The 14,509-nt window shown below is 34.1% G+C and overlaps 1 protein-coding gene across 3 annotated transcripts in view; it reads right to left on the reverse strand.

Moving 5' to 3' along the window:
- Nucleotides 1-13,234, reverse strand: part of LOC127289164 (DNA N6-methyl adenine demethylase) — a 94,076-nt gene extending 80,842 nt beyond the window's left edge. For 2 of the 3 annotated variants that reach the window (XR_007844130.1, XM_051316956.1), the window contains exons 1-2: nucleotides 12,630-13,224; nucleotides 2,361-4,157 (exon numbers count right to left, since the gene is read on the reverse strand). Coding sequence is in view for 2 of the 3 variants with exons in the window: in XM_051316956.1 (XP_051172913.1) it covers nucleotides 2,361-3,464 (1,104 nt within the window). In the remaining variant the exon portion in view is untranslated. Of the gene's footprint in view, nucleotides 1-2,360; nucleotides 4,158-12,629 lie in introns of all 3 variants that reach the window. The other variant, XM_051316957.1, reaches the window with a different exon arrangement.
- Between the last annotated feature and the right edge of the window lie 1,275 nt (nucleotides 13,235-14,509).

The following is a 14,509-nucleotide window of genomic DNA, read 5'->3' on the forward strand; positions in this document are numbered from 1 at the left end:
TATTTTCAAAAATTTCATTCACCGAAATTTTCCCCCTTTCTTCGAAAAGGTTAAGAACTCCCAACTGTTGTTAATGTGAAAGAAATTTCAGCCTACGCGCCGTTCATAATAGTCACGAATGACTCATTTGTGAGGTCAGGAGCATTGAAGCGTGGCGTCGTCGGTCATAATTGATTTGTTTGTTCGCGAAAAATCTCGACCCCTCCCCCCTCACCCTTCCGCTGAAATGGAATCGCATCGCGTGCATCATACGTTTATTTTTTTATCTCTATTTTTTTTTTCTTAATCGGAAAAAATCTTTTTTTTTTACCAAAGACACACGTGTGTGTCTCTTTGTTTCGAAGGAGAAGATTAATTCTTGGCAACTTGATGAAATAAAACGATTGTTTATTCAAGCATCAAGAAGTTGTACTTTGTTGTTCTTTAAATTTTTGCAGAAAGAAAAAAATCATAAAAAGAAGGAGAGAGAGAGGTTATAAATATAAACTCGATGAATAGAGTTATTATTCAGAGAGAGGTATAATTTAATTTTTTTTTTTTTTTTTCTTAATAAAAGCCCTTCAATTATGAAACGATTTTCGTTAGTTGTGCGTTCGACACGTGGTGCCTGGGGCAAAATTTGATCTTTCCTGGGCTTTCTCTCTCACTCTCTCTCTCTTGCGGGGTGGCTGAGAGGAGTTTAACTAACGGACAGCCTATAAGGGCAGGATTATTGATCGTTACTTGGTTGTACCTGGCTTTCATGGCATTCTCGATTTTATAGAGACACGTTTTCACTTGCAGTTCAGTAAGCATATTCTATCTCTATCTCTCTTTTATCGTAGGACAAGTTCAAGGCTCGGGTCATTATAATCGCCAATCGAACTCTCTCTCTCTCTCATGGAAACCAAACGCCTTGTTTGCCAATGTATCTCTCTCTAATTTTATCCACACGGTCAACGTTTTCTAGACTTCAAAGTTCAAATACTTTACTGTCAATCATCTACTTCCGTTTTTTCGCGAAATATTATTTAAAAAAAATATTCAAAATTTTTATAACCTCAATTTTTTTTCCCACTAAATTAAAAAAAGGAGTATTAAAAGTTTAACTGGAAAAAAAACATAAACTCAGACAATGAAAAATGGATCTCGTTTCCAATCCACGATCAAAGGGGATTCCTCTTTTTTTTTACGGCAAACAAGAGAGAGAGAGAGAGAGAGAGAGACGCGCATCCTTCGAAGAAACCGGATTCTCACTAGTCGCGGAATCTCTTAAACCTTTAGAGAGAGGAAAGTTTAAAAGGGCCTTCGAATCGTTGTTTCGCGAATAGCAATCTTGAGAAATAATATTTCCACTTATACACTCGTTATGGTGGGATATTTCATAAAACTCGTTTTCCATTTATAATTATAATTAAGACATTTTTTTCAAACAAGAAATATTTTCTTTCAAATCAAAAAATTTTTTTTTTTTTAACAAAACATAAAAAATTCCACATTTGAGTTTAAGCGTTTCTATAAAGTTTTGTGCTACGTCACGATAATAAAGGGATATATAGGAATGGGGTGGGTGGGAAATGAAACACGGACACGACCCACGTTTATAGAGTTCTCTCTCTCTCTCTGTCTATATATAGTTCTGAACTTGGCCTCGATGTCTGCCTATATACATATATAGAGAGAGAAAGAGAGAGTGAGTGAGAAACCCCAGTCGAAATTACAGAAATACAGAGAGATAACTCCCCATGGTTGGCTTATTATTATTGCAATGACATTCAAGGGTTACCTTTATCGCTTTCTCTCTAGTAATGGAATTCCCTTAAGCAATTATGACTCACTGAATCTATTAAGTGAATTCCAATTTACAAAACTGATTTCTGTTTCTATTGCGCATACTTTTCGCGCAACGTACATACTTCTCCGCATTGTGCTCGCGCAACGTACTTAATCACGCCTACAAAGTGACCGGAACACTTCTAATTCGATAGAAATTTAAACGAGCAACAAGGTTTTTTTTCGAAAAAGAGGAGGACGCGATCAGCAAAAGATGGGGCTACAAAAAAAAATGTTTTGATTTATATCGAGTCTATTTGATAACAAAAAATTTGTTAATTCCAAAGAAGACGTCAACGTCTGAAGGAAAGAAGATAGTTTAAAAAAATGTTTCGTTTTATATCGAGTCTATTTAAAAAATTCTTCTAAAATGAAGTTCAAGTGACTCTAATCACAAGTTCTTAATCCGCTGGCTAAACTTTGAGGGCAGCATTTTTTGGTATCATACTTTTAAGTAGAAATCCAATAGTTTTTGTACAGGTATACCCAAACAGTCCCCATGGACTTTTTTTTTTTTTTTAGCTAAAAAAAGAAAAAAATTTACTCACCTTTTTCTCCGTCAGCTTCTCGCACCTCCTCATTTTGCAGATTTGATGACTTTTGTCATTTCGACATGGCGCACAATCTCCACAATTGTCCTTACGTTGACAACCAATACACTCGCCACAACGCTTTCTCTTCTTTTTAGCTGGCTTATCACCCAACCCACCGTCGCCGTCATTATCACCAATTCCACCACCCATATGATGAACACCACGATTCGCGGTACTCGACACAGCGGCAACTTGTCCAGAACTCTCCGAATTACCACCACCGTCTTCACTTTCCATTGAACCGGCACGAATTTTTCTCCTTTCCTTTTTCCTACCATCAATTCCAATTGCCCTCGACGTTGGTGAATTATCCAATACCGTTGACATTGGATTTTGAAAATTTGTATGATGTAATTGTGGATATTCGGGTTTAACCACCGTCAATACAGTATGATGTGGATGACCAGGTGGCGGTGGGAATGCTTGTACAGGATTTGAGCCCAACAATTGTATATGCCTCTCGTCGAGTAATTGTTGTTGAAGGGCTGGTACCTCGCGTGCTTGTACGGGCGCTGGTACCAAGGGATAGCCAACACCACCACGATGTGGATGTGGCACGGGTATTGGTGTACCAAGTGTATGAAAACTAGGTAATCCAACGGCAGTTGTCACTGGTGGTGAATGTGATATTGAGGCCGGCGATAATGGCGTCAAGGCCGTCAATTGTGGTTCCGATTCACTAGGTGCTGTAAATTGACTTGCAAAACTTGGTAAACCTTCAGGACCACCAATACCAATACCGCCGATACCATGTTTTGATTCCCATGGTCGATATTGTCCAACTGGCACTAATCCACTGACAACCTCACCACGTGAATCAATTAATCTTCCAGTGAGGCCTTCATAATAATCCCAGGACGCCGTGAGACCAAGTCCCACATCCTGGGTATGTAAGGTTGTCAATGTCGTTGAACTATCCATTGATCCGTCGGCAGAAAAACTGCTAAATGGCGGTAGATGACGATTTGGATCACCTGGACCAGGCGAGGAAGCAACCGCCGCCGGAGGGCTTCCTACCCTCTCGGAGGCGATGACCTCCTGCTTCACCTCCGCGCTCATCTTCTCCTCCACGTCATTGTTCTATCGTCTCGGCTCGTTTTTTTTTCTATTGTCGACTTTGGTCGACCTTGTCAAAAAAAAAAAAAAAAAATAGTTTTTCCTTAATAAAATCCTTCTTTAAATCCCTGTTACTGTCATCTGAATCTGCTTCTTTGTACTTTTTCTTCTTACAAATTTTTTTTAGTAAAAATCTCTACTGTTCTTGCAAAAAATTTTCCTTTTTTTTTGTACTCAACAGGTTTAGGCTACAAGTGTGAAGTAGATTGGTTTCTTTTGAAAATTCTTATTTTTTTTTCTTATAAACGCTGGTAGAAAATACAAAAAGAGCTGCTGGCACGTTTTGAAGGTTTTTAGGTTATGTTACACAGATATTAGTAGAAAAATGGTAAATTCTTTGGTTTTTGTCTTCTTCTTTAAAATTACTACTAGTTTTACTTTTTTTTTTTTTGGATTTGGCACTGGCGGACTTGTAGTTTTTTTTTTCTCTCTGGATATATTTTCTTTTTGTACACTAAATAGATATTCTATCTCTCCTCTTTGTTATCAAAGCTCCTTGGGGAAATTTTTTTTTACGACAATATAAAACACTTGTTTCACAATTTTTTTTTTTTTTGTTTCTTCTCTTTTTGTATGAAAAATAGAAATCACTTGAGGTTAATGTGGCTTATTTTGAAGGCGGTTGATTTGTACGATCTGAAACAAAAAAAAAAAAGGGGAAAAATTAGAATTGTCATCTGTGCGAAAAAAAGGGGGTTTTTTTTTTCCTAAAAGGAAAAAATGTTATATGAAAAAGAGAAGAGTCTGTGAAACGTGTGTCATAGATCTTGCTCGACCGTGGACATCGCGCGTCAAGGCTACTATTACGTTCGCCGTTCCGCACACCTACTCGTTTCTCTTTGATATCCGCAAATGTAACTTTGTAGGTACTTCATTCACATCTACGTCCATTGATAGCGATAGCTTCGACCCCTTCTCGAATGCGAGCAATATATTTTCTCTCTTAAATACAATCTAAGTTTAAAGAAAATACTTCTAACTTTTTTTTCAAAAGGAGACTAATAACAAAAAAAAAAAAAAAAATGTTTTGTTTTATATCGAGTCTATTGAATACATACAAAACATCATTGGATCCAAAAAGAGGATCAGAAGGAGCATTTTAGCAGAAAAAAAAAATTCTTTTGTTTTATATCGAGTGATTTTTTAAAAATAAAAAATTTGGTGTTTCATGTTCGAGTGTGATTTTGACCCATCACCGGAAACTGGCGTCGCCACTTTTCAGTGAAATATCGACCGTGGTTTGGCTGCTGCCTGGTTCGTATACACCACTCCCCCCCCTTTTCCTCCTCTCTCTCTCTCTCACTGGCTAACCCCCCTCCTCACGCACCCCCCTCCCACCAATCCAGGGTCTTTCTCTCACTGTTCCGAGGAGACAACGAGCATGTCTACAGCACATGCGTGCTTCGCACACGTGTAGTCGCTATACGAATACATATAAACTAAAAGTACACATTGTGAGAGAAGGGTGGGGAGGGGGGGGAATGGTGCTCGGGACGTGGGTCATGTATGCGAACTTGAAACTACATAAAAGAGAACCCAATAGTTTCCCCTCCCCACCTCTCACGAGTCCAGCTCCCACTGTAACCCCCCCCTCTCTCCCTTCCTGCTATTTCTCGCGCCCTTCCGCCCCCACACCTTCCTCCCCTCCCGACAACGTAATAGCTTTACAGCTGTGAACGTTGAAGCTTTCGCTATCGCTAGAAACTTGCACTGCGTCGTTCACCACTTTCGCTCGCGAAGCTCTCCCTCTCTTTCCATCACAATCTCTCGCTTACTCTTTGTCGAGCAACTCTCACGTGACTCTAAATCCATGAGGAAGGGCGGCGAGAATTGAAATTGAAAGTTTTGATAGAAACGTCGCTTGTCAAATTTTCCAGCAAAATAAAAATGCTTTTCAAACAAAAAGAAAAAAATAGGACGGAATATTAGAAAATATTTATGAGAAAAAAAATCAAGGTCAAATGGAGAATTAAAAAAAAAAAAAAATGTTTTGTTTTATGTCGAGTCTATTTTATAACAAAATAGTTCATTTTGAAGAGGACGTCAATGTCTGATGAAAGTTAAAAAAAAAATGTTTTGCTTTATATCGAGTCTATTGGATAACAAAAAAAATCGTTCATTTTGAAAAGGACGTTAACAGAAAGGAGAGAAGACAGTTCAAAAAAAATGTTTTGTTTTATATCGAGTCTATTGGATTAAAAAAAATTCCGAACAGGAGTACAAAATCTAGAGAAGAAGGACTAATTCTGCTAGAAAAAAAAATTCTTTTGTTTTATGTCGAGTCTATTCAAATTTTCGCAAAATTAATAGATTAATAATAGAATCGTTAATTTTTGCTCTCGTTTAAATGTCTAACAAAAGGACGCTCAGTACTGAACTTTTCCGAGTGTGTAAATTGTCTAGACTTTGAATATCGCGAACTTTAGTCTTTAAAGGTCGCCAAACTCATAGCGCGTCAATATATCACGTGAGAAATTAAACATAGAAAAAAAATTGTCGATAACACTTCTCACATGATAATGAAATATGTGGTACTTTAAACTTTTTTCTAAAAAAAAAAATTACTTTTCTGTTTGGTATCAAGTCATTTCTTTTAATAATGTCCTTTTTTTTAATGAAATATTTTTTTCCCTACCATTGAAAATTAAAAAAAATATATTTAATCAAAAGTATTCTATATTTGGAAAATGTTTCTAATTAAATGGTAAAAAAAAAAATGTAAAAAAAAAAATTGTTTCGAAAATGATTAGTTTTATTTTCACGGTAGATGCAGTGCTCTTGTATTTATATAGAGAGACCATTTTGATAATGCACTTTTGTTGAATCGACCATAGCAAACGCACAAAAATTCAATACTGACTCTCGCGCGCGTTTGCAAAGCCATAGTGTACGCTCCGTCGCTTTATATACCCAGTGCGACGAAACGTCATGTCGAATTTTTTTCTCCCCAAACGAATTCTTCCACTATATGAAAAAAAAAAATATATATATATATTCAGGACGAAAAATTCTACGAATTGAGTTTGAATTCGCGGCATGACTTTGAATTTCACATAGCGAAAGAGTGAGAGCGAGAGAGACAGATTTTCTTACGAACTGTCCCAATTCCCCGAAGGTGCCTTTGGATCCTTAAAAAAAAAATATATATATATAGAAACCGATCAAAATAAAATGCAACTGTTTCGAATCGTCATTGAGAAATAAATTTCGTTTTCCTTCCAAAAAAATTGAAAAGAAATCGTTGTAGATAAAAAATTTTGTAAAATAAAAAATAACATTTTCTCATTCGCGAAGAATTTTTTGTTTTTGTAAAATGTTAAATTAAAGAAAGAATGCTCGGGCCATTTATTTTTAAAATCGCCAGGTGAGGACAAAATGGCGGACAATTGAAAATTATAATTATTTAATACGACGAAAGGAAATTAATTTTTACATCAAATATGATTTATTTTTAATTTTCTCCTCCTTGAGGAATCTATCTATATTTTTGAATTTTCAAATTGTGTTCAAATAAATTTAGGGCAGCTTATTGAAAACGCGAGGTGAGCAAAAAGGATCAGACTTGGAAACTTCTACGGATAGAAAGGCGGAAAATTCTTTTCTTTTTTCTAATCATGTTTCGAAATTAGTTTCAAAATAATAATAATAAAAGTAATTATTATAAGAACAAGTCTTTTTTTCGAAATAATTTTTTTTTTTTGCATTAATTTTAAGGCGTTTTGCATTCAAAAAGAAAAGTGTCTGCAAGAAATGGAGAGAAGAGTTTGTGGGCTAAGTTGGTTAATGAAAAACGTTAAAAAACGAATAGTGAGTGAGAAAGAGAGAGAGAGAGAGAGAGAAGCGGTCGCGGGTTGCGAGCAAAAAAGCTCCGGGTACACTTTCGACGGCCTCGTGGTGCCTCGCGCGGTGGAACATCTCGCGACAAAGGCTGTTTGATTCAAGGTCTCACACGCACACACACACATATCTATATATTTATATTCGACTATAACGCAACGTGCGCACACGATATTCGCCTCGCGCTCGCGCATTGTGCGCCCGCGTAACGTCCCGCGTGTTTTGTTGTTTTTTTTTTTTTTTTTTTTTTTTGTTTTGCCTCTTTTTTTTATTCTTTCTTCCTTCAAGTTATTCGCTTGAGCGTCCAATGCTCCACTCTACTGGGTGTTTACCATCAAAGAACACGTGCTTTCTACAATTTTTTCTTATTTATTTATTTTTTTTTAATTTTTGCCACATTTATTAAATTTTTTTATTTTTCTATTTTTAATTTTTACAAATTTTTTTTTATTATTTTATTTTGTTATATTTTTAGTAAAGTAATAATAGTATTAAAATGTAAATTAAATAAATTGAATTTGAAAAATTATGCAAAAAGAAATATTAAAAAAAATTTTCGGGACCCAATTGAGAAATTGTCATTAGATTAATTTATTTTTGAAAAGTTAATCATGAGAATTGACGGGTTGATTACCAATTCAGGAACGTCCTTCGTTAATATAAAAATAATAATAATGATAACAACAGCACGACACGAATCATCATCATGGTGAGAACTAGATTCAAGAGAGAAAGAGAGAGAGAGAGAGAGAAAAAGAGAGACGTCAATGTATGAGATCGGCTCTTAAATCCACCTACACAACACAGTGACGATATCGGAAATGATATAAAATTGCGTCCACTGTGCTTGCTGATATTTAAATTGGTTCGCTAAACTACAGATTAATGCGGCCTCTTCACACCAACTATATATACATTCTCTGTCTCTCTCTCTTTCAACCTGGCTTTCTATCAGGTTTTTTTTTATCAGAGAAGTTAAAAAAAATTATTTCCTGAATTACTTTTTATTATTTATTATTGAAAACCATTTTTTAATGTGACAGAAACGTTTTGTATTATTTTTTACTTTTTTTTTGTTTCAAAAGTTGAGGTAATACATTTTTTTTCTTCAATTTTATGTGTTTCAGTGGCGTTGCGCCGAACGACTGGCGGGGGATAACCAGGAACGTAAGTAAAAATATAACGGACCCTGTTGAAAAAAAAATTCCCCCATAAATAGTTTCGTAAAAAATTTCATTTTTAAACATTATTTTTTTTCAGGACTAGTTTTCAAGGAAAGTCAGGAGCGTAACGATGACCCCAGAGGCAGTAGTAAAAAAAAAAAAGTTTTGTTTTATATCGAGTCTATTGAAAAACAAACGAAACAAAAAATGTTTTGTTTTATATTGAGTCTATTGGATAACAAAAAAAATCCCTAATTCCAATGAAAAAACTTTCAATTTTTCGAAACTTTTTTTCTGTCTAAGTTAGGAGTGTAACTATTAACCCAAGAGGCCCTAGCAAAAAATTTTTTTTCCCTTCCGAAAACTAATTATTGAAAAACATGCATTGCCCAAATAATTTTATACAATTCCAAGAGAGGCAAAAATTATTTTTTTTTCTTTTCAATGAATAAATAAATGCCGATGATAGTTAAAAGGAGAAGAACAACGTCTCTCGAAAGAGAGATTTACGGGCGCGCACCAGTCTCGGTGGGTTTCGTTTTTGTTCCTCTTTTTTTTTTCGCAAACCCCCGTCCCATTCTTTTTCTTTCGTTTTGTTTACTTCCTTTTCGTCCATTTTATCGAGATTATCTCGCCGCGTTGGAATATCGAGTGGAGGAAGGCGTCTTTTATCTTTCTCTCTCTCTCTCTTTCTCTTTTCTATTTTTTTCGAATCTTTTTTTCTCTCTAAATCTTAAATTTCGCGAAATCGCGGGACCTCGAAAGAAAAAACTTTGAAAAAAAGAGAGAGAGAGAGAGAGAGAGAAAAAGATTTTTGAACGTGACTCGTGAATTTTAGGTCTGACTTATCATTCGCTTGTAGACAATGACTGTTCCGACAACTATGGAGCATCCTAAACCTCCGAAACGCCCTGTAATTATCGAACTGTCTTTCAACTTTCCTCGGGAACCCTCCCCAGTGTTCTCTCTCTCACTCTTCGAAACTCTCGCGCCCCCCCCTCCCTCATCCTCTTACCCCCTTCATCCCCCCTTTGAACATCCGTCGATTCTCTCAGGATTTCTACTTCACTTATCTGAAACTCTACAAAGCGAAAGCGATCTATATAGTTGTTCGCAAAAGTTTCACTAAATTTTGCCCGGATTTTTTTTTTCGAGAAGCGAAGAGGGGAGATTAAATTGAAGAAAGTAAAAAAAAATGTTACATCACTGGAAATTTTAGCAATATTTTTGATTTTTTTGTGAGGAATATAAGTTAAAGGGAGCAAAAAAAAAAAAAATCGAAAAATCAGATTTAGAAAATTTAAAATTAGAAAAAAAATATAAATTATTAAAAGGTAATTTTTCTCTTACTTTCGTTGGACGTTCATTGTTTCACTTATATCCCGGGAGAGTTTGTATATACATATTTATGCAAAACGGAAGTTCTCGTCTCTCCTTTAATATTGCAGTTTTTTTTTTTCCTCGCTCTCTCTTTCACTTTATAGTCCTTTTTTTTCTCTCAAATGACACCTTTTCTCTCATATGGCACGAAGAAGAAAAAAGGAATCACTTGCAAGGAGAATAAATGAAAAATTAAGAGAAGAAAAAAATTTGAAAATAGATAGAAATAAAAAATGTAAAATGTAAAAATTTCTTTTCATGAAGAAAAGCAATGAAGAAGAAAATTGTAGAAAAACGAAAAATAATTGAAGTGAAAAAAAGTGAAGAATTGAAGCATCAAGAGAAGAAGAAATAATAATAAAAAAAGAGGGTAAATTAAAGAAAGCTTAAAAAAAATAAATAACACCAAGTAAGAAGAGGGAAATTATGGTTGAAAAAAAGGGACCAAAAAAAGAAGAAGAGCGAAAAAAAAAAAAATTTTTAGAAGAAAGGGTACAAAATTCAAAGAAAAGAACTCAAGAGAGTAGAAGATTAATTAGAACACGACTATAAGGGACACATAGAAGGAAGTTGGAAAAGGAAAAAAGCACACCAATAATGAAGAGAAGAACAAGGATAAAAAAACAGTCGAGGTATATAACGAAGAGAAAAAAAAGAAATCCCGTCGCGACGTCTGTTAAGAAGCAAAGTGGAAACAGCGCCAACGAAAGCAAGAGTGATTCTCCTTCACTGGACTCTCTCCTCTCTCTCTCTCTTTCTACCTTCCTTAAACTTTCCCTCACACGTGAGAAAATATAAACACAACCAGGAAATCTTCATTTTTATTATTTAAATCCACAATAACTGACCAATTTTGGATTTTTCGTATTTACATTAATTTACCCGTATTTACCCATAATTATCGATATTTACCCGCATTTACCAGTTTTTACCCATATTTACCTATTAATTTAATTTTATTTATCTCTCTCTCTCTCTCTCTCTCTCTATACAAATAGCCCCATTTTCTTAATTTTTGTTTTTAAATCTTTCCTATTTTTTTTTTTTTTGGTTGAAAATTTACCTTCAAAGCTCAAGTGAGAACAATTTTTTGGTAATCATGAAACACTTGAAATTTGATCATTTTAACCTTGATCTTTCATGGAAGAGATTTTAGGAAAAGTTTTGAAGGACAAGTTCCTCATACATATACACATATATACAGACAGGATGAACAAGCTCCTTTCACGTCGTCCCTTTAACAAAATGGTCCTTTTGAGTTCGCGTCCAAACGTTGAAATCCTTTCAATTCTTGAAAAGTTGAAACCGAGAACTCTTCTTTCTCTCTCTCTCTTTCTCTTCAGCTTTTCAAGTATTATAATAATGAAATTTTTCATATATAAAGTTGTCTCAAAACTTTTCAACGTTTTGACTCTTGCAAAAAAAGAAAAAAAAAAAATGTTGTCTCATCGTGTTAGACAAAAAATATTTACGAGATTCTATTTTTTGTACTCGAAAAAGAATTTTGAGAATATTTTTTCCTGGTACTAATAAAAAATTTTCCCTAATGTTGGAAAAGTGTTTTTTATTTCTAGGAAAATTGTTATAGTACCGGAAAATATTTCTGGTACAGGAAAAATATTTTCCGTTGCTGGAAAAATATTTCTGTTATAGGAAAAATATTTTCCGTTCCTGGAATAGATTTCTGGTACAAGAAAAAATTTTCCCAGCAATAGAAAAATTTTCCAGTACCAAAAAAGAGTATTCTCAACAAGTGGAAAATTTATCTGGTAACAGAGAAAAATTTTTCAACATTGGGAATTTTTTTAGTTGAGCAGAAAAAAATTTTCCGACCAATTAAAAGTCTTTTCTGTACCAGAAGATATTTTTCCAGCAACTGAAAATACTTTGTCGATACCAGATAATTTTTCCAACAACAGGAAATAGATTTTTGGTTGCAGATAATTTTTTCAACAACCGGAAATATTTTTTCCGTACCAAAAATGTTTTTTCCATTAACGAAAAATAATTTTATAGTACCAGAAATATTTTCCCAACAATGGGAAATAATTTTCTAGTACTATAAAATTTTTCTGTTGCTAAAAACTTTTCCTCTGGTATACTGGGAGATATTTTCATTGCCGGAAAAATTTTTTTCATTGCTGGGCAATTTTTTTTTCTTTTTTGCATTAGAAAACTTTTCATCCGTTTGGAATTTTTTTCTGGTACTGCAAAATAATTCCGTTGCTAAAAAAATCTTTTCCGAATTTTTTTTTACAATTGTTTACAAAACAAAAAAAAAATTTCTTCTTTTCGTTAATAAGTTTTTTATTATCGAGAAAAAAATTTCATTCATGAAAAAAAATTTTCCTTTACTTAACGAAAAATTATTGCCTTTATTTGATAAAAATAATTCCTTCAAACAAAATGTTTCAAGAGCTGTATCCGAAATGTTGTTGACAACTCATGAAATCGAATTGACAATGAAAATACTTGTAACAATGAATTACGATGTTATTATATTAAATATTAAAGAGCAAATAATTGAAATTGACATTTCTAATTGAGAATTTCGAAGACAAAAATAGAAAAATCACAAATCTTTTTTTAAATTGAAAAACAAATTTTTCTCACACAAAAATTAAGAAAATATTTTTTGCCAAAATAAATCTCGAAATAAATAAATCCAAAATTGGTCAGTAAAAATAAAAAAAAAAAAAAAATTGAATGAGAAATAATTTTCAAGTACCGTCACACACGTAATCAGCAAAAAACGTGAGGGTGAATATTATTGGATGCTGATAACAAAATACACTGTTCTTCTTCTTCTTCTTCTTCTTCAGATGATGATGATGGGGGTTAGTTGTTGTTATTGTTGAGTAAAGGGGGGCGCAGTAGGGAGGGGGGAAATCCGTATAATCAATGCACTTTTTTTTTTTTCTTATCGATGATCCTCTATAATATGATAAGGAATAAAAATCACCACCACGCGTTGTTTTTGCACTGAACACGAGGGCCAAAAAAGGTCCTTTCGTCTCGCGCAAAACTCGGAGGAAGTCATATACGTTATTTGACCTCCAAAATCGGCAATTTTTTTTTTTTTTCAAAAAAATTTCGTCACAAAAAAAAATTTTCAGTATTTTTAAAAAAAAAACTATTTTTTTTCTCACAACACCGGCACGGTTTTCTTTTTCAAATATGTATATATGTATATATATATACACGCACGAGAAAATATTGTATGTTTTTGTGTCGTGTACCTTTGGTTGCGGGCTCTGCCCCGTGCTGAGTGTGCTAGCCGCGCGATGACTGTGTGTTACTCCCGATGAGAATTCTTTGTCCGACCGACGAGTATGAGAAGCAGCTGCCCGCGTTTCAATCGTCGGCTAAATTCGGCCAAGTTCGGGAATAATCGGAATTGTCATCCAGCCGCCATGGCGGGAACCCAGGACACCCAGGACTCATGGCAAAAAGGGTGGGAGCGAGAGAGAGAGAGAGAGAGAGAAGGGGAAGGGCGAAGAAGAGAATGAAGGAGAGAGAGAGAGAGAGCGAGAGAGAGACACGCATGCGCAACTTAAAGATGCTGATCAACCCCTCGTCTACGAGGGATGCTGTGCGAACCTGCTTACCTGCCATCCTGATGCTTTACGAGACTCCTTTTTTTTTACTCATGTAGTCATTGAACCTTGATTTTAGGATTAAAAACCATCTGCGTGAGAATTATTTTCATTTAAACGGAAAAATTTTCTTTTTTTTCCTTCTAGGTTTTATAATTTTCATTCTTTTGAAAAATGAACCGCATGATTCGATTTGTTGCAAAAAATTACATAGAAAACATGTGTCACAATTAAGGGTTTTTTTGTTATGTTATTCTGGTTCCGTAATTTATTAACAATGGTCAAAAAATTACGGAACCAAAATAATTTAAGTTAGGTACAATATACAAAAAATTAAAATATTTCTATACGATCTTTTTTTTAGATATTTAACCGAATCTGGATGTAATTAAATTATACCGTAGAGTTCCGTAAAGTAGTATAGAAGTTCCGTAAATAATGATTATTCTGTAGAAAATCAATAGGTACTGAATAGTAACCAAATATAGCTTCGTTAAAAGTTGAATGCTAGTTTCGTAAATAGTTTAGTCCTGGTTCAGTAAAATTATTTATTTGTTCCGTAAAATAGTCAAATGGTTTCGTATCTAGCTTTCTTTCCGTAGAAAAACAATAGCATAATAATTATAATAAGCAATAGTGAAATATCCAAATAGTTCCGTACATAGTAAAGCAGTGTTCCGTAAAATTACCCCTCTATGGTTCCATAAAATAATCAAAGGATTTTCGGAAATAGTTTTCATTTCACAGAAACTTTATATGTACTGCAAAAATAATACCCCCTGTAAATATGCAAGTAGTTCTGTAAAACTATACAAAGTTCCGTAAAATACTTACGCCCTAGTTCTTAACAAAATTTTTTCCCCTAATTTCGTAAAATAATTTTAAAACGCCTATCAAAAAAAATTTTTCCTCAATTTCAAATACTTTTTTCTCCAGTTCCGCAAAATAGTTCACTCTGATTCTGTAAAGTACTAAAATCCTAGTTCCGTAAAAATTGAATTTCTAAACACCA

Source organism: Leptopilina boulardi, unplaced genomic scaffold (genome assembly GCF_019393585.1).
Source record: "Leptopilina boulardi isolate dan_hultmark-lab unplaced genomic scaffold, ZJU_Lbou_2.1 LbouV2_4, whole genome shotgun sequence".
Lineage (NCBI taxonomy): Eukaryota > Metazoa > Arthropoda > Insecta > Hymenoptera > Figitidae > Leptopilina > Leptopilina boulardi.